Source organism: Trichoderma harzianum (genome assembly GCF_003025095.1).
Source record: "Trichoderma harzianum CBS 226.95 unplaced genomic scaffold M431scaffold_23, whole genome shotgun sequence".
In the NCBI taxonomy this organism is placed as follows: Eukaryota; Fungi; Ascomycota; class Sordariomycetes; order Hypocreales; family Hypocreaceae; genus Trichoderma; species Trichoderma harzianum.
Window position 1 is genome coordinate 227,351 of NW_020209271.1, and position 15,960 is coordinate 243,310.

At 46.1% G+C, this 15,960-nt stretch overlaps 8 protein-coding genes across 8 annotated transcripts; 3 read left to right on the plus strand and 5 right to left on the minus strand.

Moving 5' to 3' along the window:
* The first annotated feature begins 1,739 nt into the window (after positions 1-1,739).
* On the plus strand, positions 1,740-3,811 carry M431DRAFT_513493 (hypothetical protein). The gene is made up of 3 exons (XM_024920035.1): positions 1,740-2,156; positions 2,215-3,428; positions 3,493-3,811. Exons 1-3 carry the CDS (start codon positions 1,771-1,773, stop codon positions 3,645-3,647), a joined length of 1,755 nt encoding a protein of 584 aa, XP_024768395.1. The 5' UTR covers positions 1,740-1,770; the 3' UTR covers positions 3,648-3,811.
* A 35-nt stretch (positions 3,812-3,846) lies between these two features.
* M431DRAFT_500917 (hypothetical protein) lies at positions 3,847-5,535 on the minus strand (the record flags this gene model as incomplete). The annotated part of the gene is made up of 4 exons (XM_024917964.1): positions 3,847-3,851; positions 3,882-4,778; positions 4,845-5,312; positions 5,403-5,535. The coding sequence occupies 4 exons, from the start codon at positions 5,533-5,535 to the stop codon at positions 3,847-3,849; spliced, it is 1,503 nt and encodes a 500-aa protein (XP_024768396.1).
* Positions 5,536-6,192: 657 nt separating this feature from the next.
* Positions 6,193-6,731, plus strand: M431DRAFT_10670 (hypothetical protein; the record flags this gene model as incomplete). Its single annotated transcript, XM_024911622.1, has 3 exons — positions 6,193-6,305; positions 6,364-6,490; positions 6,549-6,731. 3 exons carry the CDS (start codon positions 6,193-6,195, stop codon positions 6,729-6,731), a joined length of 423 nt encoding a protein of 140 aa, XP_024768397.1.
* A 330-nt stretch (positions 6,732-7,061) lies between these two features.
* M431DRAFT_487444 (hypothetical protein) lies at positions 7,062-7,535 on the minus strand (the record flags this gene model as incomplete). Its single annotated transcript, XM_024916479.1, has 1 exon — positions 7,062-7,535. The coding sequence occupies one exon, from the start codon at positions 7,533-7,535 to the stop codon at positions 7,062-7,064; it is 474 nt and encodes a 157-aa protein (XP_024768398.1).
* A 985-nt stretch (positions 7,536-8,520) lies between these two features.
* Positions 8,521-9,886, minus strand: M431DRAFT_513495 (hypothetical protein). The gene has a single exon (XM_024920036.1). The coding sequence runs from the start codon at positions 9,754-9,756 to the stop codon at positions 8,641-8,643; it is 1,116 nt and encodes a 371-aa protein (XP_024768399.1). The 5' UTR covers positions 9,757-9,886; the 3' UTR covers positions 8,521-8,640.
* A 618-nt stretch (positions 9,887-10,504) lies between these two features.
* On the plus strand, positions 10,505-11,118 carry M431DRAFT_487446 (hypothetical protein; the record flags this gene model as incomplete). The annotated part of the gene is made up of 3 exons (XM_024916480.1): positions 10,505-10,662; positions 10,722-10,783; positions 10,880-11,118. 3 exons carry the CDS (start codon positions 10,505-10,507, stop codon positions 11,116-11,118), a joined length of 459 nt encoding a protein of 152 aa, XP_024768400.1.
* A 617-nt stretch (positions 11,119-11,735) lies between these two features.
* On the minus strand, positions 11,736-12,498 carry M431DRAFT_487447 (hypothetical protein; the record flags this gene model as incomplete). Its single annotated transcript, XM_024916481.1, has 2 exons — positions 11,736-12,094; positions 12,156-12,498. The coding sequence occupies 2 exons, from the start codon at positions 12,496-12,498 to the stop codon at positions 11,736-11,738; spliced, it is 702 nt and encodes a 233-aa protein (XP_024768401.1).
* Positions 12,499-13,335: 837 nt separating this feature from the next.
* On the minus strand, positions 13,336-15,840 carry M431DRAFT_500922 (hypothetical protein; the record flags this gene model as incomplete). The annotated part of the gene is made up of 3 exons (XM_024917965.1): positions 13,336-15,571; positions 15,629-15,683; positions 15,741-15,840. 3 exons carry the CDS (start codon positions 15,838-15,840, stop codon positions 13,336-13,338), a joined length of 2,391 nt encoding a protein of 796 aa, XP_024768402.1.
* Between the last annotated feature and the right edge of the window lie 120 nt (positions 15,841-15,960).

Consider the following 15,960-nt stretch of genomic DNA (forward strand, 5'->3'; position numbering starts at 1 on the left):
ACCTCCTCAAATATCACGGATTAGCTGCATATTATTTACTAATTTTCTTTACTATTCTGCAAGTTACAACCAAAACAGCCTATATAACCTTGTCAAAATACTACTTTTCATCTCCAATGTTGCATGAACAGGGCCTTGTGACGCACGTAAAGTTGGTCTTCACAAGTATCAGAGGTGGAACAACACACTCCGCTAACCTAGGGGTGGGTATTTCGGTATACTTTACCCCAGGTTTGGAGTTTTGGCTATGCGCACCAATCAGAAGCATGCAAATCGACGATGATAATTGAATATACAATGTAAAATATAAAATCTATGAGTATTTCATGTAAAAGGCAATAATTTCTATGTCTGGTACTTCATCAGTCTTGGCACTACTACTGATCCAGCGGTCGTCAGGAAAAGTGAGTTCTTGCAGCCACTTTACGAGGATCCACCTCATCTCCTCCTTGTTTCCATTCTAAGCATTATTATACTAGAACAGTTCAAAGCAAGTAACCTTCAACCGTCGGGTATGCGAATGGAGTTTCGTTATTTGCACCAATACAACTCATTTGTAGTCATTGACTCTCCCTTGGTTATTCCCCTGGTCAGCGCTTGTTCTTAAGCAGGCATCTTGTAATACGCCAGATCAGCATTCGACCTCAATAGATCCATTATCCCTACACGCCACGAAATTGTTGAAATGCATTGAAATCAGCCGCTATATTTTCCTCTCACATGAAGCAAAGCATTCAATGAGACATCCAAATTTGCCAACTACAAATACATCCGTTAGTGATCTAATGGATTTCAAGAAGACTTCATCCCAGAATTTGTACGGGCCGATATGCGTTCACCATTGATGGGCCGTTGCAACTCCTTACAGAGTTTGGATAGAGTCATCTCATAGTGTGAAAGCTGGACAATTCTGCGTTTCAGACGCAATGTCCTGGAAGTTTAAATAGAATACGGTAGCACTGCAGTTGTTAAACGCCCTCTGTCCTCTAACACATCTCTAATCCCTCCTTCTCGAGGCCAAATACACATATAATGGTGAAAACACCATATTCCTCTACTATGGACTACTACTTATTACTTCCTTACCTTAATGATTCTTGTATTTGCTCTCCAAGTACTGTCGAGTCTGGCATTACGGCTACCCCGCTAGGTTCGAGAGAGAAGCGAAGTGTCACTGATTGACAACCTCAATGCTTGTGATGTGTACGAAACACACAGAGTGACTTGTATCACATAAAATGCATGATTCGGAACATATGGTGACGTAAAATAAAATGATTCGTTCTTTCTTCCGATCGGTGAAGCAACAGTGAAATTTGTCCTGCAAGAAATCCACTTTGATGTTTCCCTTTGTGTTCATTTCTGCCCAAGCATTCGTTCACAGATACCTGTTGTGCACGGATATTAGACTCATCAGTGCGGCCCGATCTGCACTTCGCCGATTCTTATTCCACTTCTCGTGGATTCATTCGCTATGATCTCTTCTCCACCCTGTGTACCCTCGGGATACAAAGTCCCCCTGCATATTAACAGGCCGCCTCGTACGTCAAACATGGAATTCTTGTTTGTAGAAATGGCCTGAGACTTAACATGGAGCATCACATGTGTTTCGGGAGAGTCCGTCATGTCATGGTTGCATTTTCCCCACATTTACAAACCAGCTATGGTACGTCTTGGAGCTCTATAAAGTGAGGGTGGAATGCCCGTTCAAAGATTCTTCGGTCCATACCAATTTATGTCTTCCACCTGCTATAAGCCTGATTCTTTACAATGATGAATACAAAGAAAGTGCTGCTTGCCGGCACTTTCCTCTCTGCATCTGCATTTGAGTTCTGGCCCGCGAGTTCTGTAGCCAGACTTGCCAATCAACTGCCTCTTGGTTTTAGTGACCGCAATGCTGCTACCTTTCCCAAGGTGGAGCAAGCTCGGTTTAAATGTAACTTGGCTGATCCTCTTGATCCTTCGGACGACGGGCTCTATAGTTCTCATGATTTGTTTTCAAGCCAAGAAGCGCTTGAAACACTGGTTGAGCGTCATCAGCCCCTGGTCCAAGTTGATTCGATTTGTTATGACGATCTCGGAGACTTCGACACGGACGATCGATGGAAGCCATTTGATGAGATCCCAAAAGTGCTAGAGAAGCATTACCCATTGATGTGAGCCTTATCACTTGTCTCATCAAAATCCCCCAAACAGATGCTGAGACTATCATAGCAATGATAGAGCATGGGTAGAAACCATTAACAGATTCGGTCTCGTGTATACAATCGAGGGCACGGATACCTCATTAGCACCTATTCTCCTAACAGCCCATCAGGATGTCGTGCCGGTAGAGAACGCAACGTTAGCAGATTGGGATCATCCGCCGTTTGATGCTTTTTACGACAAGAAGAGTGGATATCTCTATGGCCGCGGGGCTTCAGATGATAAATCAGCCATTACAGCCCTCATGTCAGCAATGGAATCGCTTCTCTCACAAGAAAACTACGAGCCTCGTCGCACAGTCATTTTTGCATTCGGCTTCGATGAGGAATGCTCGGGCTTTTGCGGTGCAGCATCGATAGCTAAGCATCTTGAAGAGCGTTATGGTAAAGATGGAATCGCCGTCATTCTTGATGAAGGCGGTGCAGGGCTTCAGAAAGTTGGCGATGTGCTCTACGCTTTGCCTGCTGTCTACGAGAAAGGGTATCTCGACGTGTGGTTCGATCTCGAAGTCATTGGAGGCCACAGTTCGACACCAACTCCGCACACCTCTATTGGTATGATGTCAGAAATTGTCACATCATTGGAATCAAGCCCTTTTATACCAAAGATTATTCCAGATGGGCCGATCCACCAGGGCCTTATTTGCTTCACGCGATACTCACCGTACGCTCTACCTGCACTAACCGGGTATATCAATTGGGGCCTGCTTGACAATGCTGCCAAGCTGTTGGCGCAAACACAGCGAGAGACGCAATACTTTATCCAAACATCACAAGCCGTGAATTGGATTGCAGGTGGCCAAAAGATCAATTCGTTGCCCGAGTTTACTACTCTGGGCGTGAATCATCGTTATGCTCCCCAGGATAGTATTGGCAGCATTCAACACCGCATAGTAGATCTAGTTCAAAAAGTGGTTCACAAGTATAATCTCACTCTACATGCCTTTGAAGGGGACGAGGACTACGATGCCTATCTTGATTCCATTGGACAGACACGTGCAGGTAGAGGCAACAAAGTCAACGCAACCTGGGAGCCTATCTATAACGGAAAATTGGTTCTCGAGGGAAGAAAGAGATCCTATGTAACACCCCAGTCTCCAACGAAGGGAGCTGTGTGGGATGTTTTTGCTGGTACGGTTCGCTACTCATATGCAGATGAAGCTAGGGTTGTTGTTCCAGCTCCAGGGGCAATGACTGGCAACACTGACACTCGCCACTATCTAGGTAAGTTTTGATGAGTGCATGTAAGATTTCCACGTTGTAATACTGACTCCACGTACTATTACAGATCTATCAAAGAACATTTATAGGTGGAGTCCCGGAAGCCTGAAATCTTTCGGTAACATCCATGGCGTTAACGAAAAGCTCTTAATGAGCGAGCATGTGAATATGGTAAAGTTTTACTATGACTTTATCCGCAACTTCGATCAGGCAGATATCTAACGCAAACTGCCTGATAAAACAAAATCTGAGTGGCATTAAGCTAGAAAGGTAACTGTTGTTTGAGGAGATAGGAGTCTGGTGCTTGACTGCAGCCTATAATACTCTACAGAGTAACAATCTCATAGTTCTGCACGAATAGACATTGTGTTAACTATCCAATAATCCTGTAATTCAAAACTTGATTGCTATAAAGTGACTCTTATCCTCCTTGTTGTGGATTCTTCGCATATTTACTGTTTAATCTGAGCTTGGGTCCATAGAACCAGAACAGTAACGGCGCAGGGCTAAGAATAGCCGCAACACAACCCAAGAGTGTCATTGTCCAATGGACACCAATGGCCGTGTACATTGGGCGTGTAGCCATTACCATTCCACCTGCAGCCAAGTACCGTACGGATGTAACACTCGCAAGAGCGATAGCTGAATGGTCACCGTAGCTATCTATTATGTATTCATAACTGCTCACATAAAATGCAGTTAAGACAATACCGAATACCAAACAAGCACACAACCCGCACCATATAGGAATTTGAGGGTAGTTGGTCCATCCGAGCCAGAAAAGACATAGGGGCAACATGGGCGACGTAACGATCGCAGGCCATAGTCGAAACTCGGGTTCAACGGCTGCTCCATGCACATGTTCTGTAACTCTGCGAGCCCAGCTGTATAAGCCTGGTGCGCTGAATGTGAAAAGCGTCGACCCTACTGCAATAGAGGCGAAGCAACTACCGGTAAGGCCAGTAGAGAGCCCATATGTGTCCTTGAAGATGAAATCGAATCCTGACAGGGAAGTGAAAAGAAGCGTGTATAAGAGTAGAAGGTAGAAGCCTAGTACTGTTACAATAATTTCTGTTCGGAAAAATGTGATACCAAGTGTAACATTGTGTTTTAGGCGCCCCAGGAAATTTGCTGATGTAGCGTGCTCGGAGGTAAACCTATTGTCGCCAGTCAAACGCCGGTATTCTTTCGCCCTCCAATCCAAAAGCAGCGGCAGGTATGTTTCCGGAAGAAACAGAAGTGCAATTGAGAACGCGACACCGGATATTATTAAAGTGATCCAATCGGGCCAATGCCAACCCAATCTAGGACTAGAAACGAGCCAACCACTTGCTACCGGTGCATTTACAGGGCCTGTCTCAGAATCGTCAGCATCATCAACATCTATGGGTGGCATTGTAGAGGAACCATGCCGCTCACCTATTACATTAACCCAAGCTATAATTGGAAAGACAAAGGCTCTCTTGACATCTCTGAACTGATCCCTGACACTGGATCCATTGATGGACAAGGTAGCGCTGGCGAACAAGCCAACAAAGTAACGGCAGGTAATACGTCCACCAAATGTGGTTGCTTTCGCGGATCCCAAGACGAAAAATAGGTAGCAAAACGTAGCCAGTAAATATACAGGATTTCTTCCAACTGTCTCGGACAATGGTCCCGCAAATGGAGCGCCCGTTCCAACTCCAAACAGATACATCGCGGTATCTAAATTCTCAGTGGTCTGGCTCACATGAAACGTTGAACTTGCTACTGAATTCTCCATTGATTGGGAACCGCCTGCCCAGCCTTGGGTAAATATGAGAAATGCCAATATAAAAAGATTTTTACATCTTGAAATAAGCGGCCAGTTTTGTGGATTGAGCGTATCTTCAGGTCCACATGTGACTAAGAATTGCCCATTTGATGAGGTCTTTCGGTCCGAATTCACATGTTGAAAGGGTTCTCCATCATGAAGTGATGATCTTTCTCCATGACATGACTGCAGAGATTGATTCGCCTCTGGGTCGGTACGTCCGTTCGAGAGTGATTGCAATCGCGATTCTTCTTTTTGGTTCAGCTCCCGAAGTATGTCCTTTTTAATTTGACGACGCTGCTTGAGAGACCACATGACGAATATTCCATCTCAAAAAATATTCTGACGGTAGCACTGCGAGACTGACGATCGCTCATTTATATATGTGATGTGGTGGATGTATGCATCCTGATGCCCAAGTAGCGTCATCTTCTTAACGTCAAATTGACGTCAAATCTGTATCTATGCCTACGGTGGCATGACTGCATGTTGCTAGCCATTATTGTCCTTTAAATTGGATGCAAAAAGTTGTGTACTCTAAGATAGAACCGGGATACAAGAAGGCACACCTCTAATATAACTTGTCGCATGCTTAGAGATAGCCCAAGCAGTTCTCGTCCTCCGTACCATCCGTATAAATCAGAGTTGGAAGACTGCGAAAAGTAGAGCTCCGCAATTTATCGCCCGCGCCAAATAGAGTGACGCGATACTTGTGGGTAAAGACGGGAAGTTTGTTTGGCGCCATTGTGTGGGGGTGGGGGAAGCCTCTCTGCGATCACCGGGCGTCCACTGAGTAATGAGTAGAAGGGGCAGGATGAGATTTGGAGACATGGGGTAGGTGTTGCAACTAAGCTGCGGCTTTGGATGTTAAAAAGAATCATTATTACGATATATCTATTCGTCAAAGAAGTACCGTAAGTTTGTAATATCACTCAAGGCATTGCTTTCTTCAGCCATCTGCATTCACTGAAAATGTCGAAAGCCTACACATGGAGTGAACTCCAGCATCACAACAAAACTGAGGATCTATTTATCGTCGTTCGGGGTAGTGTGTATGATGTCACAAAATTTCAGCATGAGCATCCGTGAGCATGTACTCAATCACTCATAGCTAGTTTTCTATAAGCTGACCAAGACTGGTAGAGGTGGCCCAGAATTTCTTTTGGACCAAGGAGGGGGGGATGTTACAGAACTTTTTGAGGACGCAGGCCACAGTGAAGAGGCGAGGTCCATATTGAAGAAGCTCAAAATTGGTGTAGTCGAGGGCAAGGTTCGTTATCGTGACTCTGTATTTGGGAGTTCTGGACTAAATGTTACAAATTCTGCAGGCCAATGACACGGAGGAAACATCATCCCGAGAAAATATTGGCGGTTTAGCGGGCTTTGGATCACGTCGACATACCATAACGGCATTTTTCTTCATTGTCCTCGGGCTACTTTTCCACTACTATTACCAAAACCATAACAAGATGTTGCCTGCTTGGCGTGAGCTCCTACTGGCGCCAAATTAGAGGACGCTCAACCGCCAAATATGATTACCGTATTCCAAGCGGCGACAAATAGAGATTTAATTTGCCCATTCTGGAGAAGTCATGTAGATTAGTATTAGGGAATGACGAGTTCATCTAAATCTTGCAGAGGGAACTGATATCAGGCAACTGAAATCGTCTCTGTGACGGAATATAGACGATGAATTCTCGGCTATTGAGTATTCTAATAGTACTACCCATTCCTGAGATTAAAAGACTACCTTGTAAGCGGCATTAAACCAGACATCTGTGCCCCCTGCTTCTCGCATTCCGCTTCCGGATATGAAGATAGATCAGTCATCATCAACTCCATCAAGTTTCCGCCCGAATTGCCCTCCGTGGTCGAGATGTTGCTCCTGAAAATCTTCTTGATCGTCTATAACGAAGAGGTGGCAACTCTTGTTGGACTAAAGACATAGGAGCTGGTAATGCATGGATAGTGGCTGACTGGACTTGGGCGAGAAACTCTGCCCGTCTCTGGTCAAGTTCTCTCCGCGTTTTAGCTTTATCTAATATTCTCTTGCGATTTTCGGGATCAAAATATCCGGTATACTCCAACCACGTTCTTAATTCATCATCGACTTTTAGAATCTCCTCGAGTAAACGGTTCATGTTTTCACGTGTTCTAGTCTTGGTTCTTTCCGATGTGGTAGTACACAACGTACTCTTGAATTCGGGCATGGCCCTTTGCAGATGGCTTGCTCGGTTGCTTGATGTTCTCCCATTACCAACTTTGGCCTTTTTAGCACTGGATGTACTGGTCTGGGTAATTTTGGATCTGCCCATTAGGGAGGCGATGTCTGGGCTCTGAGCCGAAAGCTGGAAAGCTATAATCGGTAATTTTAATCATGTGGCTATAGATTTTCATTTGGTTGATATATTGACCTTTTCGAAATTTCCTCTTGCGATAGGAGAAGGGCTTTTCTTTTCAACGTTTAGGTAGTCGTGCGGGAATGATCGTTGCTCAAGTAACGACAAAATGGTATAACAGTACCTTGGCTGGCACAAAAAATTAATTATAACGATTATGCACCGAACAGATACATGACAAGCAAGCCACTGTAATACTCTTAAATGAGTATTATACCTCACTGAAACCCGTTTCCGACAGCGAACACTGTACTCGTGTAATCCTGTAATCCTGTGGCGGCGGGTGTTGCACAATTGTACGTGGGGGTAGTCAGAATCTGCGACTTTGACTTGTATGCATTTGCCACGCGCCGTCAACTTGCAGATGATCTGACTTGGGCCGCTTTGTAAGAGTCTTGGATCGGTATTGAGGCGGCTTAGCAAGATCGAGCAAACCGTACAATAGCTGTGTGATTCTGTTGTGGGGGTGAAGAGGACCCATGCTGTGCAAAATGTGGCGAAGATTATTAGGCTTGCTTTGTGGTCTCTAGTCTCTAAATCAACGAGTGACCCCGAATTGGGGCGAGTCTCGTACTACTATACTAGGACTGACATGACCTAGGTATCAACAAATGCGATACATCGAACTACCTACACTTCGCGCTTTATACAGTTACTCGCTTGCTGGTTGTTATCATTTAATTCTCACCATCACGTATACTACGTAGTTCATAAGCTTGGTAGAAGTGGATAGAAGATATATATCGCGCGACTCGGGGTACCGACGAATTCTTAGCCAAATACATCTACGACCAATACTGGGTCAGCTACAACAGCCATATACTCTCACACACTAGAGTTGCTATCTACCATATTCACTGCCATCTATGCCTTTGAGGTCATATAGAGAATGATCTTAAGTCGAATTATTAAGCGACACTTTTTGTAATGGGATCTAGTAAATGCCTGTAATTGGTTTACTGAGAACCTCTACCAAGGCTTCATCTAGTGCCACTAACATACATCGCGGATTTTCCCTCTCTTACTTCGTCATATCCACAACGAGTTTACCATTGACGCCGTTATGATAGTCGGTCACTAGTTGGTTGAGGTCCTCTAGTTTGTACGTCCTGGTCTTTGCGCGAACATCTTTCTTCGCCGCGAAATTGAGCATCTCTCTTAGTTGATGATTTCGGCCAACCAGAACACCTTTCATCTCAATATGGCGGAAGACCAGATCACGAGGCTGTATCAGGAATCCCTCTTTGGGAAAAGAGACAGTAACGCAAATACCGTGGTCTTTGATCAACTTCATTCCAAATGTTAGAGCCTGCTGAGCCTCTGGGAGAACCAAAAGAGCATCGACGCCCTTTTCACCGGGTAGGTCGTTCTCTGGCTTGCCACATGTCTCTATGCGGACATCTTCAGGGGTTTGTGTGCGGGCATCCACGATGGAAACTTTGTGTGACAATGGTCCTAGCGAATCAACAACTTGGCGAAGCAATTCGAGGGCGCCATCGCTGGCATCGATGGCTACGACTCGGCAACCCAGCTTGACAGCAAATTGTACTCCCAGATGACCAAGTCCACCACCGGCCCCAGAGATGGCAACTGTGAGGCCGTCGCCGCCTCCCTCTTTCAATGTCACACGGGCTGCCTGGAGAGCATTCCAGATAGTAAGGCCTGCACACATGAGTGGCGCCGTATCCACGGCGGTCATATTCTGTGGTATCGGCGCAACCTGGCGGGAATCCACGATGCAAAATTCTTGAAAACCACCATCCCGTGAGAGGCCGAGGTTGCCGGCTTTGGTGCAGTACACGCCATATCCATGGGGGTCTCCGTCGTTGACACGGCATTCGTAGCAAGAACCGCAAGGATGGAATGCACGGCCAGGAACCCCAACTGGAGCTCCTACAGACAATCCGAGCTCCTTTGAAACATCATCTCCCATTGCCACAATGACGCCTGCAAATTCGTGTGATCCGACGCGAGGGAGGTCTTGCCACATGGCACCAGACGCGAAGACTGCATCAGTATGGCAGTAAGAAGCCGCTTGAACCTGGACCAGCAAGTCTTGGCCTGTCGGGGCATCTGGCTTTTTTACATCCTTGAAGACATAAGGTGTGTTGAAGGCTTCGAGAACCTGAGCCCGCATAATGGTGTTTGATGTCAATGGCGTATGGTAAGAAAATCTGTTGTGTCGATGATATAGTTGACAGCGGGAATAACGAAGTATGCTTTTCACGGAAAAGAAATGTTTGCGTGTGATGCGGTAAGCGGACATTATCGCTCTCTATTGCCGTCTTTTATACAGCCATTTTCTCAGTAATGCCGCTCAAGTGGGTGTGATGCCGCAGAGGTGTGAACCAACGTTCCACTGGTGACATCAAGTGCAAGACATTCAAGATGTGGCGTAAAATACAGTGCCGTTCTATGGTCAGTAAAGCAGACACCATGGAGAGTAGTGTAGCTATAGACTAACGGGATGTGGTGCAGAGAAGGGACGAGAGTGGAGGGAAAATGAAGATTTGGGCCCAAGAATTATGGCGCCAATTTGGGGGTGGGGAAGATCATCAAGTCCAGTCCCAGTTGCAGCACCTCTGAAGTGTGCAACTCTGAACGCCATGGTAAGCTCGCGATGTCGGCCGAGGTTGGCGATCCGGAAATAAAGCGCTCCAATTTGGAGAGTGGTCAATCTCGGCATCTTCAGCCATCACGTCTTCTGCGACTGATCGGAGCTTACATATGTATTGTTGGAAATGCGCTTTATAGGCTCTGCGGCAATGCACTCCGTTCAAGTAATTCTCGCCAGTTTTGGGTCAACGATATTGCTCATTTTTCTCTCCTCCATGCTGCTCATCTGAGTTCCTTACCCAGCTTGCATATACTCATCCTAGTTCAATATGTCTGCCAATGGTTCAAAGCCGGACCACTTTAGCAACGAGATGTTTGCAATTGGTCTCAAAAATCGACGAAAAGTAGTTGGCGATGCTTATGTTGACACAGCTTTAAAGAATGGCTCAACGGAATTTGCCTATCCCAACCAGCAACTCGTTACTGAGTAAGAAAGTTCTGAGCCTAGTTACAATGCCAGGTTCACGAGATACTGATAGAACACAGGTATTGCTGGGGTAACATTTGGTCTCGCCCAGGCTTAACATTCCAGCAGCGCAGTCTTCTTAGTAAGTTGATATGAATACTGGCCTTCAATATGTTCAGATGTGCAATTTGCTATGCAGCATAAGACATTTAACTAATTACGCTACCGGCTTCTTTAGATATCGGTATGCTGATCGGGCTAAAAAGCTGGCCAGAGCTGGCAATTCATATCCGCGGGGCCATCAACAACGGCTTGACGGAGCTTGAGATTCGTGAGGCCATTCTGCAATCCTCGATATACTGTGGGGTACCTGCTGGGATAGAGGCCACAAAGACAGCGACTCGCGTCATTAATGAGATGGTTGCGAACGGTGAACATACTAGAGAGCTGTCAGAGGTGCTTCCTCATGTGCAATGAACCATTCTTAGTAATATTCACTAGGACAGCGCCAATTTAGAAATTTTCAATGTCCAAAGATTTTACCTCAGAACTCGTTCCGGTGTGCCTAGCGTCATGCTCTAGAAATACACTCTTCAGGTCGACTTCTGCAGTCGCGTCCTCGAAGCCAAGTAAACTAATTATTGTATTTCAGTTGAGATAGATCTAGAATAACTTAATGGCATCACTGGCATCACTGGCATCAAGATCTATCATTATCTGTAGCTGTATCCGTCGCATGGCACATGCAATATTGATAAAGGAGCACGCTAGCACCTACTTGATGTGCATGTCCTGGAGCTAGCGTGGGGCGAGGAGAGTGCGTCTAGTTTGCAGGCCGATGGGTGGAGGTAAGCCCGGAGAGTTAGAGGGAACGAAATGACAAGAAACACAACCAATAGACTTTATTTTTGATCCTTTGTCACATTGATAGCGAGTATGTTCCCACAAGGGCGTAGTGAGCGGCCTTTGGGGGCTTACGGGCGAGTGTATACGGCCTTGGTAATGGGCTAATTGGTACAACTCAAATTGATGGATCAGCAAAATTTATTTCTGCTATTATTATGGTCTCAGATCTTGAAGATATTCCAACACGGTCAACTTTGAAGAGCAGTTGTCTTTTCTTCCATGAGTCTATACCTCTCCCTTAACTGCTCATCCGGAACCACTCGTGGAACATTTAGGCCTCTCTGGACTGCCGTCCTTCCGTGAATAGCATCGTGCCACCGCTTTAGATGGGGGAAGTCATCTAGGTCTATTCCAAGAGCAATTGGTCCGTATCGAACCCAACCGTAGTTGCAAATGTCGGCAATAGTATACTTGTTACCAGCTAGCCAAGGAGATGCCCCAAGCCTTTCATTCAGCACGGAATACAACCTCCGAGTCTCAGCCATGTACCGGTCAATAGCATATTGGGAATATTCTCCTGCCATGAGGCGAAAATGATTTGCTTGACCTGTCGATTTAAACGTATTAAGTACAAGGATTGCCATAACGTAGTCAAAAACTTCTCTCACCTTGCATTGGCCCAACACCTCCAACTTGGAACATTATCCAGCTCAGCTGTTCATAATACTCGGATGTACCAAACTGGTAGCTAATTTTGCCTTCAGAGTCGTACTTATCCGCCAGATACAACAGAATTGCACCGCTCTCAAAAACTCGCTGCCCATCATCTAAGATAGCCGGAATCCGGCCATTGGGATTGATCTTGATGAACCAAGGCTCTTTCTGAGCATTGGTTGAGATTTCCACCTCCGTGACCTGATATGGTATGGACAGCTCTTCGAGTGTAATAGACACTTTAATCCCGTTGGCAGTGAGCCAGGTAAATAGGTTGATACTTGGATTGGAAGACATTGTCATCGAATTGCCAAGGCTAGTTTATCTTCGTGAGACCTGCTTTGGCCATGACCAACAAAAGCGGGTGGACGGACAGAGAGAGTAAAACCTATAAAGACCTTAACAGACACAAATCTACGTTGGAGGCGCGGGTTTTTTCTCCCACCCAACAGTGGTGTATCTGACAACATAATTCTTCCTGGTTCGATTCTCCTGTAGTCGTGATGACCCCTCAACGCATGCGTGGATGGGATCAACTTCAATGTTTCCAGTCTAGTTTGTTAACAGCCCCGCCCCCACCACTTGGGTCAACTGGGTGTGCATGTAACCATTCAAGCCATCTTCAGGGTCCCCAATTTGGAGGCGGTCTAATATGCGCGTAATGTTATATTTGTCTCTGTATTTGGAATTGAATGTGCACAGGGGCCTTAGCATGAGAAAGATAGAATGAGTGGAGATGAACTGAAAATTAGATACAAACAGTCTTGGGAATCGCGGAGAAAGAGAGAGGCTAATCTTATCCTCCCATGGTCATAACGACCCCGGAGAAGCAAGTTATAAAATTTCTCCTCTGTCAAGAAAACCCACCATATTTGGCGCCTGGACTGAACTTTCAGATCTTGCAGACACCACTGACTTCTTCGTCCCTGGTATTAGATTGTTGATAATATACTTTTTGTTCTGGTCGGTCTGCGGTGACTGGCAACTTAAAGAACACCAAACTCAGCGAGATTAACGTATACGATAGAGAGGTGACAAAATACAGATACATTAAGTTACGAGCGGAGCAAAAATCACGTGTGTCTTATTCAGTTTCTATATACCTTTGTCAAAAGGCTATCCATACCTAGATAATTATGGCTCTAGTAGATCTGCATATATGTTCAGAGATTCCCCAATTACGTTGACCACCTGCCACACGCTATCAGCCCGATGAAGCCTCGCCCATAGCCTCACAATCTTAGCAGCTAAATATTGTTTCTTATGGGCTATTTGCTCAACAGTGCGTTTATACTCAGTTTCAGCCACTAGCTCAATGACAAACTTGAGGACCACCTGTTCGGCGGCCGTTAAAGGTGGGCTAGGGTCTGGTTTGGTTATCAATTCAAGCCATTTTGCCACAAGAATTGCGCATTCGAGCGAGCATAGCGCGTGTTGGTTTGACCAGTTAATAAGCTGGGTCGTTGCGACATAGTTAATTCCAAGCTTCACGGGGATGCTTAGGGCATGGGCGCAATGCAGAGCCGCTCGAGTTAGCTGGGGGTGTCTCTCAACTCCCTGGCTTTGATGTATCGATCGAGCCACTAAAGCTGGATCCCAGCTATCAAGACACCTAACAGGACCAAGATTTAAGTTGAGGCGAATATATGCCAGCCGCAGTAAAGCTGTAGACGTGAAAGTAACAGGGCCATGAGGGCTGAGTGGGTTTAAAGAGGACTCTTGATTCCGCTCCCAGTACCTTGCCCATCGTTTCAAAGCAGACTCAAACATATTCATATCTTCAGCGGAAAGTCTGGAGTATCGTTGTTGGCTGGGTAAGCGGGCGTTTCGAGTGAGCCAAATCTGCTGAATGATGGCGTGGATGATGCCGTATCCGCCTAATGCGGAGAGATTCCGAGGAGCCTGTGAGCTAGCATCAAAAGACTGGTCGCCGTTGGCGAAAAGTTCCGCAAGCACTCCCTGGAAGTCCTCACGGGGGATGTTGGACGTTCTGCGGGCGTCACGCCACAACTGTTCATCGGTAGCTCTCCACACAGTTTCTGAGCAGGGGAGATCCAGGCGTATCGCGCTGGCCAACTGCATTGGTGGAAGATCGAAAAGAATCGTGTGGATATTGAAGAAGCAGAAAACAACCAGCTGCGTTCTTTTAATTGTCTCAAATTGGATCCAAGCTTCCCAGTCATCCAAGTGCTGATCCGACTGCTGTGTAACTTCCAGCTCTCGAACAAGAGAATGCAGTACGCTGCGCAATGAGAGCGCATTGGTCGCCCCTGGTTCATATTTGTACCATGTGGCTATTGCGATGAGCATCAGGACGGTCTGGGTCATTTCCACGAACATTGTTTTCCGATTTTTAGGCGAACTCGGGTTACTGCTATCGGGGGTGAATGAACCTCGCCATTCTTGTTCCTCTCGATACACATTGCCTTCGGCACTGGTGTTGCACCGTTGGCAGCGCTCGAGCGCTATGGCCCTAGCCACATGGAACAGTTCAGCCCCAACCTCTGTCTCTCTTGTATACCGTGCACCAAGTGCAGCTAGAGCTAGCAGTAATTCCACAAGCAGCGTCTCTAAGCGAAGAGTAGGCAGGTGTAGAAACGGGTAGTGCTCGTGGAAATTTTTAAAGTATCCGTTAACCAAACGCGTCAGGGTATGTCTAGAAGGAAGAACAAATTCCGCGTCAAAACAACCCGGAAACTTGGAAATGTCTTCGATAATTTGTTGACGAAGTTCATTGGTAACGACGAAACGGCCGGTAGTATGATTGACAGAATGTTGCCCAGCCTGTTGAGACGTCTCTTCGGGTTGTAGAGAGGGAAGTCTAGATCCATACCGAGACAAGGAGCAGCCTGTCTCTCCAACCTGATAGGTTGGGACTCGCTGAGTGGCTGCGACTCTTGCAGAAGCAGAAATTCCTTCTACGTCTTCAGGGACACGCTGATCTTCAAAACTATTGAGCAATGGTAGATTCAGATCAGGAAAAAAGACCGGTAGAGGTTGATATGCCGGAGAAAAAGGATGACCAGGTGTTCGCACCATATCAATAAATGATGCAAAGTCTTGTGCAAATGCTGGGGCATTGATCTCTGTAAGGCTGTTGTCGACGTCGAAAGCCAGAGAGCAGTCTTCTACTGATTTTCGGTGCGCTTCATCGGGTTGGAACTGGTTTCCTTCTTCGGAGTGTACGGCAAGAGTTGTAGCTAGCTCTTGAGAATGTGCATACTGCTCCGCAGAGTGTAATAGACCCTGAGGCGAAATGTCTGTATAGGCTACCAGAGTTGATGCACTCGATAGATCTTCTTCCAGGCGGGGCTGAACATTTTGAGGTGCTGCTGGATGTGTAAGACGAGAATGCCGAGTGAGTAAATCCCTTAACTTTGCGTTAGATACCCAATGACAATGTTTCAAACTAGCAACTCTCTCATACTTTCTTGTAAATGATTTTGGGCATCGAGAACACTTGAACGGTTTTTCTTTCGTATCTAAATAGCTCTTTAGTAGAGAACCTCTAGGAATTGAATGTTTGTAGGCATGCTTACGTGATCGCTCATGACGCTGAAGGTGTTCTTGCCGAGAAAAGCCCCGATTGCAACGATGGCACAAGATATTCTTTGCAGGATGAGTAGTAACCTCGTGCATCTTACAGACTCCCTGGAATGTGGATGAAGTTTTGGGGGAGGGGAAGAGAAGGGAAGCTTGCAAAAGCAAATTTGGGGACGCCGTCGGCATCGACGGCGAGGGCTGGAACAAGAGTTTGTT

What these genes read in the sequence shown, in the direction of transcription:
- M431DRAFT_513493 (XM_024920035.1), top strand. Translation starts at nt 1,771, where the DNA reads ATGATGAATACAAAGAAAGTGCTGCTTGCCGGCACTTTCCTCTCTGCA. An exon ending in GAGAAGCATTACCCATTGAT is followed by an intron (nt 2,157 to 2,214) that starts GTGAGCCTTATC and finishes AGACTATCATAG; the next exon opens with CAATGATAGAGCATGGGTAG. An exon ending in TGACACTCGCCACTATCTAG is followed by an intron (nt 3,429 to 3,492) that starts GTAAGTTTTGAT and finishes GTACTATTACAG; the next exon opens with ATCTATCAAAGAACATTTAT.
- M431DRAFT_513495 (XM_024920036.1), bottom strand. Translation starts at nt 9,756, where the DNA reads ATGCGGGCTCAGGTTCTCGAAGCCTTCAACACACCTTATGTCTTCAAG.